Below are 17,043 nucleotides of genomic sequence, written 5' to 3'. Positions count from 1 at the left end.
AAATCATGTAGAGCAGGTGGAATTCATCTGATCATGTGATCCTATGAAGCGAATAAAATAAAACAACTTTTACTCTTATTAGGCCACTGATATAACATTATTTTAAACAGTTTTCAAAAGTACTATTCATTTATGAAAAAAAAACTTTTTTGGGGGAATTTTTATTAAAAACTATGAGGTCAAGAAATGTTAAAAAAGGAATCATCAATATGCATGGATACGATCTAGAACATGCAAATACATTTAGAAAAAATGTCATGCTACCTTTACCATTGCCAGTGCAGTATGTACGTTTTGTACTTGGTAGAAATATGCAAATTGGTATTTAGCTACTGTTTAGTTTTTTCATCTGCAAATTTGTGACATTTTCTAATCATTTTGGTCTTCTCTATCTTTAACTTGTCCATTATTCTGTCATTCTTCATCCATACAGCAGCTTCTCTGAATGTGTCGGGGTTATACAGCTATTTGCCCCACCGCAGGGCCAGTCAGTACTCAGAGAGTCAGAGACATTCCTCTGCAGTGCAGGCCTGCTACCACCATCACAGCCCCTGTGTTGAGGACAGACCGAACCAACTGCAAGTCCGCCTGGAGCTGCTGCAGTCGCAACTCAACAGGTCCCACATCCAGAGAAAAAACAAGCTTTAAATGCAAAGTCTGGATTTGCCTTCCAACCTCTCTCTCTCGCTCACTTTCTCTCTCTCTCTCTAAAGACTGGAGACCAGGATGACAGCGGATATAAATGTGATCCTGCAGTTGCTGCAGAGGCAGATGGCACCTGTACCCCCCGCCTATAGCGCAGTTTCCCCAGAACCGCTGGCCCACCCCGCTCACCCCACCAGCCTGCACACTACAGCAATGCACACCACTATGCCCTCTTTACAGATCACTGACAGTACATCGCCTGGCAAGGTAGGTTGAGAGAGGGAGGGTGTGATGTTTACACATGGGTTTGTAAATCGCATATTACATAGATTAATCGCAGTTATCATCAATGAAACAGTATAGCACAGGAGGAAACAGTAAAAGGAGGAGAAAATAAAGCACTCATATAAAAATTGAGATGCTGTATGTAGCCCTTAACTCTCTTTTGAAAAAGTTTTTTGATGACCCCCAAATATGACAGACTTTGGTAATATAGCGACTGTAACGAGATAGACTGTTCTCTGTTGTTAGCTCTTTAATCATTGTACTGAGCATGTTGCATGACTATATTGAGCCGAACCTGTTTTCCATATTACACAGAGCCCTGACTTGGACAGCTTCAAAGAGAAGTCTCCAGACTCTTTGTCCAGTGGGATCCACCTGACAGTTGCCTCCAATGACACCATGTCCATGTCCCCAGAGACAGAGCTGGCTGTGCCCACAGGAGAACCTCATCTACAGCCCCCGGGACTGCTGTGTAGAAGCCTGCGCTTCCCATCACTCCCGGACAGGCTGCAGAATCCAAGCACACTGGAGGGATCACCAGAAATCCAGAGGCACGTGTCCGATCCAGTCTTACCTGGAAGCTAGAGACCAAAAACAGACTACTGTCTGTTTTAAGACGCACATATACCACATTTTCATGGTTTTCCTTTTTTAATCTGCTCAATATTGCACTTCTACAATAAATGCATTCATGTTAATCATTAGTTACAAGGGCGTCCAGTAGAGAAAAGTAGATTTCTCTGAATCTCTGAGGTGTTTTTGTCTCATATCCCTTCTCATTAAGAGCAGGATTTTTCCCTCTGATGCGAGAGTATTTGGTAACACCTCTCAACTTTTTTTGTTATCGAATACGAAGAGAAGCACAGTTGGCAATAAAGACAAGATCAAAGAGTCAAAGAGAAATGCTACATTATGATCACTTGACACCATCATGTAATAATTGTAAATGTTTTGTCTGGTTTGAGATTTGTCTTTACATTCTAAACTCCATCCTGTCTTCTTGTGTCAGCTGTTATTTCGAGGCAGATCCTCTGAGGCAGCAGCATCACTGAAACCAGGACAAATATGACACATATACCTGGGCTTTAAAAGTTTCACAAAAGTTGCTTGTGTGTACTGATATTGCAAATGTGCTTGATTTTCTTTTCAATGTATATATATATATATATATATATATATATATATATATATATATGAGTGTGTGTGTATATATATTACCCAAATCTACTGTATTACTACATCAAATGACTTAATGACTGGCACAAAAGTAATCTTTGTATATTTGGATTCAGTAACCAAATGGGCATGAATTCAGGGTTATGAAATGATATTTCTGTTACTTAAGTGGTTATTTTAACTGCTGACGGGTGGTGTGACTGTGTGTGGATGTGTTCAGACTTGCGGTGTGTCTCTAAGAATTTTCTCACAAATTCTTGACGTTCTGATTGGGAAGTGAAGGACTGCTTTTGTAAATCACGTTTTGAGATGAAATCAGTGTAAAGTTTATTTAACCTCTGCAATGTAAGCAGATGAATGCATATAAAATGACTAGAAACCTTTGTTGGACTGTGAAGGTTTCCAAAAGAAATATTAAATATTTGATATTTTTTAGATTAAATGTTATTTATAAAGAAGTACTAATGCTGTACTGGGTTTAAGCTATCAATATTCTTTGTCCTTATTTTCATTGGTCTGTTTTTCTTCATTTTAATTTTTACTAGAGATGCACTGATATTAAAAGTTAAGCTTATAATAATTTTCAAGTTATAATCTGTGTTTAGTACTTTATGCAATTTATTAATATTGTGAATTAGCTTCTCTTTTAAGTTTTAGTCTGTTTTAGTAATTTTAGTACTTCAGCTAGGTTTTTTTAAGTTTACGTTCTTCTAATAGTTGTTTAATTTCAGCTTTATTCTAATACCAAAAACAATTTAAAAAAAAATAATTTTAGTTTTAAAGATAACACTGGTTATAAGCGATTACATTCAACAGTGTTATTATTAGTATATTTATAAACTGAGCGTTAGATGATAGAAATTTTTATAAAGAAAATTAAATCAAAATATAAAATAGAAGAAATGAGCATGCATCATTAAATATCTAACCAAATAAAACAAATCTGTAACATCCACCAACAATCGATATATTGAGCATACCAAAATGTTAGTTGTATGGCCATTACATGATGAATTACCACGGCAAGCTTTATGAAAGAACACGAGTTTATTAATAAAAACAGCATTATGGCTGGACACAAAGAGAGCTACTTACATATAAGCACTCCATCTGAGAGTGTGAGGTGAGAATGAAGATCCCACACAGCCTTGCAAACTCACTTTTGACTTCGGTCTTGACCGAAGAGTGGCGTTACTACTACATCATATTTGCATAACAACAGAACAATGAACATACCAAATGATTTGCAATGCAAATAATTATTGAAAAGTGACATGTTTGTCCTACCTTGTACATAATATTTATATATGTATACAGTACATATTTCACTTCAAGCACAAGCATGCCGAAAGGGGACTGACTTCTTTTGAAAACTAACATGGGAAAAATATAACAGGAGCTTTCTCACAATTAGTGAGCAGTAATGCATCTTTAAATGAAATAACATTTTGCTCAAGATTTCCTCAACTCAAACACTGACGTCAACAATGCAACTAACCGCTATGTGAGTTATGAGCGTGTCTGAAGAACTATTATGAATGTTTTGCAGTGACGTCAAGCATTTTATTCCCATACTACGGTATTTAAGTTTCCAAAGCTAAAAAAAAAAAAAAATGGCACCTTCCTGAAATGAAAAGCAGGATCTGAAGTTCAGAGGGCTCTTTAAAACTGTTTCAATCTTTGAAGTAATTACATCTTAATAAAAGGGTTGTTTTGGATGTCCATGTTGGCAAATCTTTACAATCCTTTTTACCGGTCAATCTGAATAAACATGTATCTCTCCCAATACAAATGGCCAAGAATCATAGTAATTACAGTTGTGTTTAAGATCCCATAATGAGGACTCTGGGATAGCAGTTAGGAAAACAGACCAATATAATGTGCAGAAACACAGATACTCATTCACACAGTCTCATTCTTCCAGACAAAAGTTGTACACACATTGTTCAGACCGTTGTTCCCATAAGCCCGTTCATATTGTTTCCCGCTTGAAACCTCTAGACCTCAGGAACTTTAGAAAACAAGTCTCTGCTTTATTAAAGACCCTTTTCCAGCAATGCCCCCCACAGGAAGCACAGGGGCACTTTAAGCCTCGGCTCTACACCCTCAGGATCTCCAGACAGTTGTTGTAGCAAATGGCGATCCAGTCGGGCTGAGTGGAGGCCCACTGTACGTTGTTGATCTCTCCCTCGGCCGTGTAGGCCAGGATGGGGTCCTCGATGGCCCGCGGCATCTGCTGGATGTCCCAAATCAAAGCCTGGTGATCGTCCGCTACAGTGGGATTTAAAAGAAAAGGGGGGCCAGGTAAAGAAGACTTATAATGAAACAGCACTGTCACGGCTGCTACAGTCTTAAGGCCGTTCACACCAAGGACAAAAACTATAACGATTTAGTTATAAAAATCAAAAATCATTCTAAATATAAAAGAATAGAAATAGTCCACACCACAACTATATCAATAACTGTATAGAGAAACGAAATCAATGGGATCATCACTTTTGAAATCAATGGAATCATCCGATTTCAATTTAGCCAAGCTGATGAACGCCAAAAACATTGACAGCCAATCAGAATCCATCCTGCTTTAAAGAAACCAAGCATTTAAATTTGCAGCCCACGCTTAGAATAAACAATGAAATCGTCCGCTGATGTGAACACTAATATAGATATCGTTACAGCTATTGTTCTTGGTGTGAACGGACCTTTATACTGACACAACAAAAACATCTCAACAATAAGGATAACAGAACGGACACATTCCCTATCGGACCATTCATATTTTATTATTATTTGAACATTTAGTCCAAATAGTATATAATATTTACGCAAATTGTATACACATATACACACACTACCGTTCAAAAACTGGTTCATAGGATGTATACTGTTTTTGAAAGAAGTCTCTTATGTTCACCAAGGCTGCATTTATTTGATCAAAAATACAGTAAAAACAGTAATATTGTAAAATATTATTACAATTTAAAATTACAGTTTTCTATTTGTATATATTTTAAAATGTAATTTATTCCTGTGATGGTAAAGCTGAATTTTCAGCATCATTACTCCAGTCATCAGTGTCACATGATCCTACAGAAATCATTCTAATATGATGATTTGTTGCTCAAGATACATTTGCTGAATAAATGCATTTGTTTCTAATATATATATATATTCATACACACACATACTGTATTTTAGTATGTGTGTATGTGAACGGGCTGGTTTCTAACCTGCTGTACATATGTGGCAGGAGGAGTGTGGCGCCCATGCGATACCGTTCACACAGGCACGATGATTATTAAGCCGAGCCACTGGTGTGCACGGCACACGCACGTCCAGAATCACCACCTGAAATAATTCAACAGCAAAGAGTGAGGGACATGAGTACAGATGAGGACAAATGTACTAATGAAGTAAAATAGACTAAAAGAGAGACCTCCATGCCATCCATGGCCATAGTAGCCAAGTAGTTGGGGTCCTGTTTGTTCCAGCACAGGCGCAGCAGCGGGTGGTGTTGAGGGTCCTCGTAGATGATGGTACTGTGCTCCAGGTGCCGCAGATCAAACATGCGCACGGATCCGTCGGCTCCAACAGACGCAAACATATCCCGACCCCCACCCGCACGGCTGAATGCGATGTCATACACCTTAAAGACAATAAAAATGCTTGATTTATACAAAGACAGCAACAAAGTACACAAAAATAGAGAGATAGAAAATGGCCCGCCAGTTAAAAGATGAGAATCTGAAGTCCTAAGGCAAGTTTTTACTCACCTCCTTGTCGTGAGCGATTAGCTGTGTTTTGACATGGCCTGACACCAGGTTAACCCTTCCCAGAACCTGTCCTGTCTCTAAACCCCAGATCGTGCAGGTGGTATCAATACTAGAGGTGCCTGAAAAAACAGAAAACATACAGATAAATGAATATAACCTGATAATCTTTTGAGAGGCAAACATAAAAATAAAAAAGTAAACATTTTTCCTACCAAACAACAGTGTTATTTAGTATCATTTATATACTGTGTTCTATTGGCGGCACGTATTAACAATTAATATGCTAATTTTTTGAGATAGGAATTTGGGGTTTTCATGAGCTGTATGCCAAAATCATCAGCATTAAAACAATAAAAGACCTGAAATATTTCAGTTGGTGTGCAATGAATCTAAAATATATGAAAGTTTAATTTTTATCATTACATTATGGAAAATAATGAACTTTATCACAATATGCTAATTTTTTGAGAAGGACCTGTATTGCGCAGCTCTAGTGTGAAGTTTGCATGTTCTCCCCGTGGTTATGTGGACTGGACATGCCAAATTGGCTGTAGGTGTGAATGCGTGTGTGTGAGTCCCAAGCCATGTAATGGGGAGGGTTGGGGAACAACCTGGCAACCTAACATAAAGTATTATGGTAGCTATTAATAGTAATTTTATGTGCTTTTGTCATTTTTATTAACTTTTCGATTAACTTTTATTATTACTTCTATTTAGCTTATAGCTTTAATAATTGTAGTACTTCAACTAAACTTATTTTAGTCAGTTACCAAGAGAACATTTATCAATGGAAATTATTTTTAATCAATTTAATCACAGCACAGCCATACAAACAGGCTGTGACTACATGTTCTCTTACCCAGAAGATTGGGGTCCACTTCATTCCAGTCAAAAGATGTCAGAGGTGCGCAGAAATCAGAGTTCTTGTTATTATTCAAGAGACACTCCAGACGAGTCTCCGTGTCATTCACCTGACAACAAGACACAGACAGTTCACTTCATTTAAGTGTGTGTGTTTCTACAGTTCTGCTTCACAGTATTAAAGCTAGCGTCTTTGATCATTGAAAGTTAAATTAAAATAAAATTGACTTTCTTAATACACATGTCTGGTCTTATTGTGAACAATTCATCAGTGCATATTTATTTGAAATATGAGACATTTCACCAAGAAATCAATTACAGATGGATTCAATCAAGTCCTGACCAATCAAGCCCCACAACATAGAAGTAAAATGGGTTGTGAACATCATTTCATGTCACTTTAAATCATAAGACATTTCAGCATCATATAAGTCAATGTGTAATGCAATTTGCAATTTCTGTATTTGATATAGCAATTTGAATTATTTCAGAGTGAAACAATATTCTGCAAAAAACAGCTATTTGCCTATTGAACAAGTGACGTAAGTGGAAAAGGAAAGATGTATCAGAGGAACAGCATATAATTACAGTACATTTTTAAAAACTTTTTTGTTCACACTTTGTATTAGGCGTCTTTAACTACTTACATTGTTAAAAAAAAATTTTAGGTACAATGTACACAGGTTTAGTGGTATGGGTAGATTTAAGGGTCAGTTAAGTTGCAAGGCAACGGTCAACAAATTATTTACAGCTGTAATTACAATGGATGTATTTTTTTCCAAATAAAACTACAATGAGAAATGTTTGTACACAAGAAGTGTGTTGTATCAAATGCTTAATTTAAATGATAGTAGATAAAGTCACTTAATATAAAGTGGGACTTCAATGTGTTGTGCATTGATGAATGTTCACAATAAGAACAGGGACATGCATTTTCATCTGATGTTGTCTTGAAGTGCAGTCAATCATTACTAAAGTCTGATTATGTGTAACAGAAGAGTGTCTGCATGGTTCCCATAGCGTACCCTCCATATGCGCAGATAGTCTCCGCTGGTGGCCAGCAGGTCTGGATAAACGCCCTTGGTGTCGGGGATCCACATGATCTTAGTGGTGGGGTACGGATGATCGAAAGTGTTCCTGCATACAAACTCTGAGCTCTCCTCCTCAAGACCCACCAGCTGGACCTGAACATCACAAAACAAACAGCTAATGTCCACATCACATTGAATCTACTGGATTCATGATGCACGAGTTTCTGACAGCTGTCAAACCAGGACTCACAAACAAGATACAAATAACAGTTTGGTTAGTTTTTTGTTATTAGCAATCATGCAAAACACTTCTGACTTATGTTCAAGGAATACATTTGTGCTCTATGGATGTCATCCATGTCAAACACTCTGTTACTGGGCATTAATAAATCCCGTTCATCTGCACCCATACACCATGTTATTATATATTTTCAAGTACACTTCTCTATATGATAGGATGTCAGCAGCCATAAGAACAGAACAAAGTAGAGATATAACGGAGAGCGATCTGGGATTTATTGGTTCACCTTGTTGTTGTATTCCTCGACGAAGCTGCCGAGCGCCAGCCTAAAGCGCTTGTCGGGTCTGACGCTCCAGTTCATGGCATAGACGGTCCATGGCGCCTCGTATTTGTAGATCTCTTTTCGTTTACCGTGTAACGACATGTTTCAACCTCTTGATCAGGTCGGCGAAAAGCAGTATTTAGAATTAGGTCGTTACGAATAGCTAGATTTTACCAATCGCTGAAAGAGGCTTTTTCAGCGAGAAATATAGTGTCGGGCTTGTGCAGCGAGAGACAAAGAGAATGTCATAACAATCTCCCTCCGCAACGCCCGCGAAAACGAAGAGCCGCGCTCTCACTGCGACGACACAATACCCACTTAATCAAACACACAGATTACCATCCAATATTCAAGATTGTGTGTAGCTAAAGGCCCATGTTTTTGCTGTGTCCCAACGGTTTTAATTCTAACTTTAGAAAGCCCTAAATAGGCCCGACCTCTCAACGGCGCATTTGGTCTGAGGATATGCGTGTTTCAAAATAAAAGTCCCTCATAGAAAATGGGGGCTGAGCGTTGGGGTTATTTATAGACCTATGTTGCTAGTTGACAATTTTACTTTCACATCATATAGGGCAGGTTTGTCTGAATTTTCAGCGGTCCCCCTTAGCCTTGAAAAGCATCAAAGTGAGCAATAGATATCTGGCTGTGGCTCAAGAGATCAATTAAAATTAGTTCAAAAACACAAAAGAACAATATTTAAAATCATAAATATCAAAAAAAAAAAAAAAAAAAAAAATTTTTTAAATAACGGATTCCATACCAAGAAACAGTAAAAAAATGGTCAATAACAATTATGGATGCCCAATATTAAACATAAAATACAAAATAAATCTAGTTAAATATATCTAGTTTATACCATTTTCAATAATAATTAATATTATTTATTGGGATTATCTGATAATGCATATTTAGGGTAAATCATTAATCAGAGCATTAAACAGAGTATTTTTGCATTAAACAATATCAATATCAATTGCATTACAAACTCAATTATGGAACAATAATATGTATATGAAAATATACACAAATAACGTAATTAAATCTCCATTCATATCTATCATTTTAATGCTTAAACAGTTTAATGTGTATAAATAGCATATTCAGTACAATAAACAAAAGCATAATCTTCAGATATTTAAGGGGGTTGCAAGGAGAAAAAAATGAAGAACATACAAAATCTTAGAAGGAAAAATACTCATACATTAAGTTTTTTTTCTGGATGTTAAACATTTACATTCATATGTAAAACAAGATGAAGAGGGTTTATGGTTATTCCGGTTGCTTTTATATGATATTTATCCATAGTAATAATTATGTTTAACATCAATGACATCTTTTTTGAGAGACCATCTTCTACATAAACCAAAACACGAAATAAATGAATAGCTAAATTTAATAATAAATACATTTGTAAATACATTTATTTACAGGATCTTTACAGCCAGCTATAAATATCCTGTCAGAACTGCAATGTGACCGGAGAAGAAAAACAAATCATGTTTAATGGTCTTAGGCTCTTCTAAGCACAATCCACAAAAATCTACTTCAAAACGGAAATCTTTTCTTAAAGTATTTGATTCTAAATTTTTCATTATCAAACATTGTAACTTTTGATGGTGCAGACCCCCATAAACAAACGCCCCGATCTTTTCGCAAAGCATTGTGGGTAGAGTCTGTCAGATGACCCTCGCCTCTCCTGTGAGAGATACAGCTGCTGTCACACACTGTTAGCCACTGAAGGAAACAGCGATATTTACAGGTACGTCTGCCTGACTTTTTTCCGTTTATCGGTGACTTTTCGTATTAAACTTGTGAGGTGAACTGATCGACGCAGCCACAGTGGCGCAGAAGTGTGTCGTGGGCTTTCTGAGGTTGATCGTGTATTCAGCTCACAGCTAGCGAGCTAATGAGCTATCATGGACCAGGACTCATGGGGGTTGGGGTAAAGACCGGTCCGAATCATAGGTCCGAATACCTTTTTTATCATTTGACTTGTAACATTTTCCTGACACGACACGCACGTTAAATGTCAGTTTAATTCTTGTAGTTTAGCGAGGTAGTCGCGCTGGTTTAGAGGTTACGCATGGTTAAATTTGAATAACAATTCCGTCAGCTCTGAATCTAGGGTTTACTATTTTGAGTACTTATTCCAATACCAGCCTTGTAACAGGTGGAGGATGACTTGACACCCGGTTATAGCTGTTAACTCACATTACAAGCTGCATGTATCTCGTCGTCTTGGCATAAGCTATTAGCTAAATTACTATCCTGACGGGATTTACACTCAGTGGGTTGGATGCCTGTTATACTGTCAATTATTCTGAATATGGTCTCAAACCATATAATTTTTTATATGTAACATACATTTAGTTTTTCATTGGTATTTTGTATGTTATGCTTAATATACGAATATAGCCTCAGAAATGAAATATTGATTTTTGTAGGTAACTTAAGTTGTGCATAATCCTGTTAGATGGTTAATGTCCACTGTCCATAAAGTCCATAGAAAAAGAGTGAATCAGCTTAGTGTATGGCCAACCAGTCTTTGCCATGTGATTAATAAAGACTTTCAGCCAATTAGAAGCTTGTTTCATTGAACATCTGAGGCTATTAGGCTTCGACTATAAGACTCTCAAAAGACTGACTGACCTCCCCCTTCCTGCTGGGTCTTTGTTTCTCCCGTTACTGTTTCAGTATTAAAACCACTGAACCATTTTGCATATGTTAATCATCCTGGGACCCATTTGAAATTATTATTCCTTCCATTATGTGTGTTTACTGCACCATTTCTCATTCATTTATACACACTGATAATCATGCCATACACGCAGTACTGTTAGACATTAGGTAAAAGTAATCTTACCTTTATGTGTGTGAGGAGGAATTGCTTTAATTTGCTTTACAAGTTTTTGTTGTTTTTAACAAAGAAATATGGCAAGTAAACTTCTTTACAGTGTAAACAGTAGTTTTCTTGGTATTAGAAACCAATCAGTCAAGTCCTGTTTGACTTTATAGTACCATAGGCATCACTGAATGGGAAATGTTTTTGGATATACACTCCAGGGCCATCTTATCACTTATTAAATCAGTAATAGTAAATGTATGCTATTTTCATACATTTACTCTGTGTTGTTCGTTACACCATTAGCATTTCATGTTAGTCTGTACCAGCAAATAAGATTGGATATACACTGAACTTGTGAAAAAAAGAAATTACTACTTCTATCCTGCAAGTATATATTTAATAATCAAAAGTGACAGTAAAGACATTTGTTACAAAGGTTTTTATTTTAAATATGAAGAAATGTTTCTTGAGCACAACAACATATTAAGATGTTTTCGAAGAATCATGTGACACCAAAGTGTTGAAATTTTTTTTTTGCCATCAAATGAATATATTGCATTTTAAAATTGTGAAATATTATTACAATTTCAAGAACACTTTTTAGTTTTTTTGCAGGGCCCTGCACATGACATGTGGACAAAAAATATAAATTGTGGCCACAAAATAAGAATTTCATTCTCTTGTTTTAGTAAATCATGGCCACATTGTTCTAATTCGTTCCCTTGTATTGATTCAAATAAAACAAGGGAACAAATTATTACAACGTGGCCATGAATTTGTAAAATGAGGAAGCAAATTATTTTATTGTATGCTTTGTGCATAATTTACTTATAAAGATGGAGCGAGTTAGTAAAACGTGCTGACGTATTAGTAAGTTGTGGGAACAAATTCTTAATTTGGGGCCACAATATAGGTCCTGTCCCAAATGGCACCCTAAGCACTCGTGGCCTTCCTACAAGTCCACACTTTAGTGACGTAACGCCGCTTTGACTGTCGGGTAGAAGTATTTTTAATCGAATAAATGCAGCCTTGGTGAGCATACATTTTTTTCAAAAGCCCAATCTTTTGAACAGTAGCGTAACTGATCACACTTTGTGTTGTCAACTTAACAACATGAGGTCAGTTCATTTGTCATTTACTGTGCAGGTTGAGCCATGAGGCACCTGGTCTTCCTCCTCCCAGCCCTGCTGCTCCTGTTGGCCCTGCCGGACACTAGGGGGCGCTACAACGATGACTTTGATGATGGTGAGGACATCGCTGAGTTTGATGACAACGACTTTGCTGAGTTTGAGGATGTCGGTGAAGACCCAGAGGTCGATGTGGAGAAAGAGCAACCCCCACGGGCAGCCCCCTCATCCACACCCATAGAGGACGACGAAGACGAGGCCACGGTGGAGAACGAAGACGGCCAGGATGAGTTTGAAGATGGCGATGCACAGGTAAAGATGTGAAAAGCCAATCTTATCTTCTTTCTTCTGCAAGTCCAAGTGAATTAATTATTTATTCTAGTATGATCATTGTTATAGGAACAAGACATGTACAGCAAATATGACAACGAGGAATTTGAAGGCTATGAGAAAAGCAACCCTTCATTCAAAGACACTCTTATATACAGAGAGGTACAACAGAAATACAAAATGCATTTAACTTCACAGGCACTACTGGTTTCCTCAGCTGACTGTGTGTTTGTCTGTTACAGGTCCCAGCACACCTGCAGAACAGCTGGGAGAGTTACTACATGGAGATCTTGATGGTCACCGGTCTTCTTGCCTATATTATGAACTACATAATTGGCAAAAACAAGAACAGCAGGCTCGCTCAGGCCTGGTTCAATTCCCACAGAGAACTTCTCGAGAGCAACTTTGCCCTTGTGGGTAAGTGTAACTCTTGCTCCACTTTGTTTCTTCTTCTTATGGCATTTTCTCTGACTTGTGTCTTTATTTTTAGGGGATGATGGTACCAGTAAGGAGGCCACCAGTACAGGGAAGTTGAACCAGGAGAATGAGCACATCTATAACCTGTGGTGCTCAGGGCGTGTTTGCTGTGAGGGAATGCTGATTCAGCTTAAGGTAGCATGTGTGTTTGAATATAAAAGAGAGAAAAACACACTGTTTGATTTGTCTATTCACTATAGTGTCATTGTTTTGTTGTTGTTCTGCAGTTTCTGAAAAGACAAGACCTGCTGAATGTGTTGGCCAGGATGATGAGACCAGTCTGTGATCAAGTGGTAGGCGCGCACAAACTCTGATGTATTAACATAGACTGATTACAAGTGGCATCTTAAATGGATGTTCAAAATGCTGTTCCTCTTATCCTCACTCTTCATTTCACACAGCAAGTTAAAGTGACTCTGAATGATGATGACATGGACACTTTTGTGTTTGCCGTGGGGAGTCGGAAGGCCATGGCACGGCTGCAGAAAGAGATGCAGGACCTGGTTAGTCATGAAGGATTTGCATATTTTATACAGAATAGAATATTATGTACACTACTGTTCACATTTTTGGGGTCAGAAATGAATAATCAGTACTTTTCTCTGTAAGGATGCACTAAATGGATCAGAAGTGAGAAAAACTAAAAGTAAAAAACTTTTACAATGTTCCAAATAATCCAAGAAATACATTACATTTTAAAATACATTAAAATAGAAAAATTAAACTAATAAAATTATTTATTTTAAAATGGAATACTACTCTAAAATTACTTTTAAAATTAATAAAAAACATTTAAAAATGCAAATGTTTCTAACCACAAAATGTACATCCAGTCAATATTAATACTAATTAAATTTTTCTTAAACCATAAGTGCATGTATCAATTCTTGCAGAAAGTGACTGAAAGTAATGGCATGTGGTTGGTGAGTGAGCCAGTGATGTTGATTCACTAATCACACTGGTGGATTCTGTTGTGAATCCAATAACTCATGTGTGTGCGCGCGCGCGTGCGTGCGTGTGTGTGTGTGTGTGAGTGAGAGTGAGAGAGATTCATTCCATATACTATTTGTTTGTAGTTCGCAAATCGAACTATAGTAGTGCATCCAGAGAAGCAATAGAAAGATGTGTTATCACAAGTTTATTTTGTAGTTTTAGTGTTGACAGGAACTGGTCTGTGCTAACTTTATTCTTTCTTGGTTTCTTTACAGAGTGAGTTCTGTGGTGATAAACCCAAATCAGGGGCAAAATATGGCCTTCCTGAATCTCTGTCCATTTTATCAGAGATGGGAGAGGTTACGGATGGAGTGATGGACAACAAGGTGAGCTGAACATCGGAGGTTCCCAGTCATGAGACAAACTGGATTCTAAAATAAAACCACTGTTGTAATTGTTAACTAAATCTATAAAAAATAATAATTTTAAATTAAAGCTTAAAAAAAATATTTAAAAATTAGATTGAAACACTTAAATCAAACCTAGAAATGTTAATTTGCCCTTTAACTGTAAAAAGTTTAATTTGATTAAAAATTACTAAAACTTAAATGAAATGTGTTAAAGCTAAATAGAAATATATAAAAAACTAATAAAAGCCAAATCAAAAACACTACAAATTACTGACACTAAAATTTAAATGAAAACTGAGCTAATTTAAATGAAAACTGAGCTAATTTAACATGATTAAAACTATAATAGTATTTAAACATTACTAAAACACTGTGTGAAATGCATATTTATCCTTCTTCACTTCTTAATGTCATGAGTCAGTACTTTAACTTTATTTTTATTATTCTGTTTTCAGATGGTACATTACCTCACCGGTCATGCTGACAAGATTGAGTCCATCCATTTTTCGGACCAATTCTCTGGTCCAAAAGTTATGCAAGAGTAAGGCTAAGAATTTTTCTTATTCTTGTAGTAGATGTTATTACATTATTCCACTATGTTGGAGGAGCTCTTATTGGTTATTAAACGTTAATGCTAATGGTTTCTAAATTATTTTTAGGGAAGGTCAGCCCTTAAAGCTGCCCGAGACCAAGAAAACACTGCTGTTTACATTTAACGGTGAGGGAAATTCATAATCCACAAATGGATATTTTCTGTAGTTGCATGACGTTTGTCAGTCTATTAATGTGCTTTGCTGTGCTTTACAGTGCCTGGGATGGGTAACACATCTCCCAAAGATATGGACAGTCTGCTGCCTCTGATGAACTTGGTGATTTACAGCATCGACAAGGTCAAGAAGCTCCGCCTCAACAGAGAGGTGAGTGCACACGCACAATGTGCATAGCAACATGTTGAATTAGTCAGGGGTTAATGTGAAGCTTTATCTGGGTGTTTAGGGGAAGCAGAAAGCAGACAGGAACCGTGCTCGCGTGGAGGAGAACTTCCTGAAGCAAACTCACAATCAACGACAGGAGGCCGCTCAGACGCGCCGCGAAGAGAAGAAGAGAGCGGAGAAGGAGAGGATCATGAATGAGGAGGATCCTGAGAGACAGCGCCGCCTGGAGGTGAGTGTGTGTGTGTGATTTAAAAAGTGATTTTCTCTTATTGTGCCGTTATCTACATCAATACAAAATGTTCTCTTCCCTCTGTAATTCAGGAAGCCGCCCAACGTCGTGATCAGAAGAAGCTGGAGAAAAAGCAGATGAAAATGAAGCAAATCAAAGTGAAAGCCATGTGAGACACACACACATACGTGCGTTCATAGTCATTAGAGAATGAATCTTCTTCCACACCTGCTAATATACACTCTTCTACATGAATGTGCATGCCATTTGATTGGCTGCTATTGCACCCATAGAAACACTCTGTCCTATCAGGAGAAAGCAGCTGGTTGTTAAGGACTATGTCTGATCTTTAAAAGACAACTGGATTGGAGATGGTCTGTTTGAACATGTTTTAGTGTAGCAGTCATTGAAAGCATTTTTTTTTTCCAATTGCATGGCAGATTTTATTTGCAATATGATCAAGAATGTTGCTTTTTTGTTGAGATAAACCGGATCTTTTGGGCCTCACTAAACCAACATGCTACTTTAGCCAACCTTTTCCAATTCAGTTGTCTCCTGGAGTTCAGTATGAACCCTCCAAAGCTTTGTCGAGAGGACCTGTGCGTTCATTTCTACTCCCAGAGATCTAACTTCATCTTGTGAAAGTTTCAGCTATGCTTCTTTTTATAGTAAAATCAGGGAGTGTTTTTTTAAAAAGAACTGGGAGAGTAAGAAAGCTACTTTTTTGTACTACAGTGCTTCCTCACCCCTATTTCTAATGATTGCAAGCATTTTATAGATGAGTAATGGGCACATTGTCATTGTCTTTCAATCTCTTTCTTTTTTATGAGCGAACGCCTACTGTGAATTGTCAGTCAAGGCAGCACAAACTCCTTTATATGTATTTAACAGAGATGAAATTTTAATTTATCTTTAAGTTAATAGTCAATCAGAGCATCCATGAGCTTATCATGTTTATGAGTGAGCATTGACCCCTTTTTTCCTGTAACATTTGTTAATGAGACGCTAAACTAAATAAAACATTCTCTGAAAACATTTTTCTTCTCATCGTCTTGGTCCTTTTTTTGACTTTTAAATCTCATGATTCAGATCTAAAATGTATTTAAAAAAGTGTCAATAGGTAGTTGACCCTGCAGTGTAATAAGCTAAGTTTCATATTAAGCTATTTTAAACATAATGTTGCTAATTCTTTTATCAATTTAATCAATTAAAAAGATTTTTAAATTCTAGGTGTTGATTAATAAAGTCAGTGGATATGTGCTTCAGTTCTCCGGATACACGCTCTACCCCTTAATAGTTTGGGGTCATTAATACTTGTATTCAGCAAGTATGTATTAAATGATCAAAAGTGACAGTAAATATGTTTATAACGTTACAAAAGATATCTATTTTAAATATATGCTGTTCTTTTTAACTTTCTATT

The 17,043-nt window shown here is 36.9% G+C and overlaps 3 protein-coding genes across 6 annotated transcripts in view; 2 read left to right on the top strand and 1 right to left on the bottom strand.

Annotated features, from left to right (window-relative positions):
* The window catches only part of kcnh6a (potassium voltage-gated channel, subfamily H (eag-related), member 6a), a 47,807-nt gene extending 45,211 nt beyond the window's left edge, over positions 1-2,596 (top strand). For 2 of the 3 annotated variants that reach the window (XM_077212723.1, XM_077212725.1), the window contains 3 exons: positions 434-617; positions 714-912; positions 1,246-2,596. In XM_077212723.1, the coding sequence (XP_077068838.1) occupies positions 434-617; positions 714-912; positions 1,246-1,515 (653 nt within the window). In that variant the 3' untranslated portion in view covers positions 1,516-2,596. The remainder of the gene's footprint in view (positions 1-433; positions 618-713; positions 913-1,245) is intronic. The other variant, XM_077212724.1, reaches the window with a different exon arrangement.
* A 538-nt stretch (positions 2,597-3,134) lies between these two features.
* On the bottom strand, positions 3,135-8,829 carry dcaf7 (ddb1 and cul4 associated factor 7). Of its 2 annotated transcripts, none has more exons than XM_077212732.1 (7): positions 8,299-8,829; positions 7,766-7,924; positions 6,739-6,850; positions 5,880-5,998; positions 5,543-5,752; positions 5,337-5,454; positions 3,135-4,377 (listed from the first exon to the last, which is right to left on the bottom strand). In XM_077212732.1, the coding sequence occupies exons 1-7, from the start codon at positions 8,434-8,436 to the stop codon at positions 4,205-4,207; spliced, it is 1,029 nt and encodes a 342-aa protein (XP_077068847.1). In that variant the 5' UTR covers positions 8,437-8,829; the 3' UTR covers positions 3,135-4,204. The 2 variants fall into 2 exon arrangements, with proteins under 2 accessions (XP_077068847.1, XP_077068846.1); XM_077212731.1 differs by having other exon boundaries at positions 3,135-4,381; positions 5,338-5,454; positions 8,299-8,826.
* A 1,147-nt stretch (positions 8,830-9,976) lies between these two features.
* On the top strand, positions 9,977-16,655 carry ccdc47 (coiled-coil domain containing 47). The gene is made up of 13 exons (XM_077212722.1): positions 9,977-10,093; positions 12,326-12,618; positions 12,706-12,798; positions 12,879-13,053; positions 13,127-13,248; positions 13,341-13,406; positions 13,515-13,616; positions 14,322-14,432; positions 14,912-14,997; positions 15,116-15,174; positions 15,264-15,373; positions 15,453-15,620; positions 15,713-16,655. The coding sequence occupies exons 2-13, from the start codon at positions 12,334-12,336 to the stop codon at positions 15,791-15,793; spliced, it is 1,458 nt and encodes a 485-aa protein (XP_077068837.1). The 5' UTR covers positions 9,977-10,093; positions 12,326-12,333; the 3' UTR covers positions 15,794-16,655.
* The last annotated feature ends 388 nt before the right edge of the window (positions 16,656-17,043 follow it).

Source organism: Siphateles boraxobius, unplaced genomic scaffold (assembly GCF_051911475.1).
Source record: "Siphateles boraxobius isolate OS27281-9 unplaced genomic scaffold, OSU_SipBor_1 66, whole genome shotgun sequence".
Lineage (NCBI taxonomy): Eukaryota > Metazoa > Chordata > Actinopteri > Cypriniformes > Leuciscidae > Siphateles > Siphateles boraxobius.
Note: the sequence above shows the minus strand (reverse complement) of the source record. Positions and strands in the feature narration are given on the sequence as shown.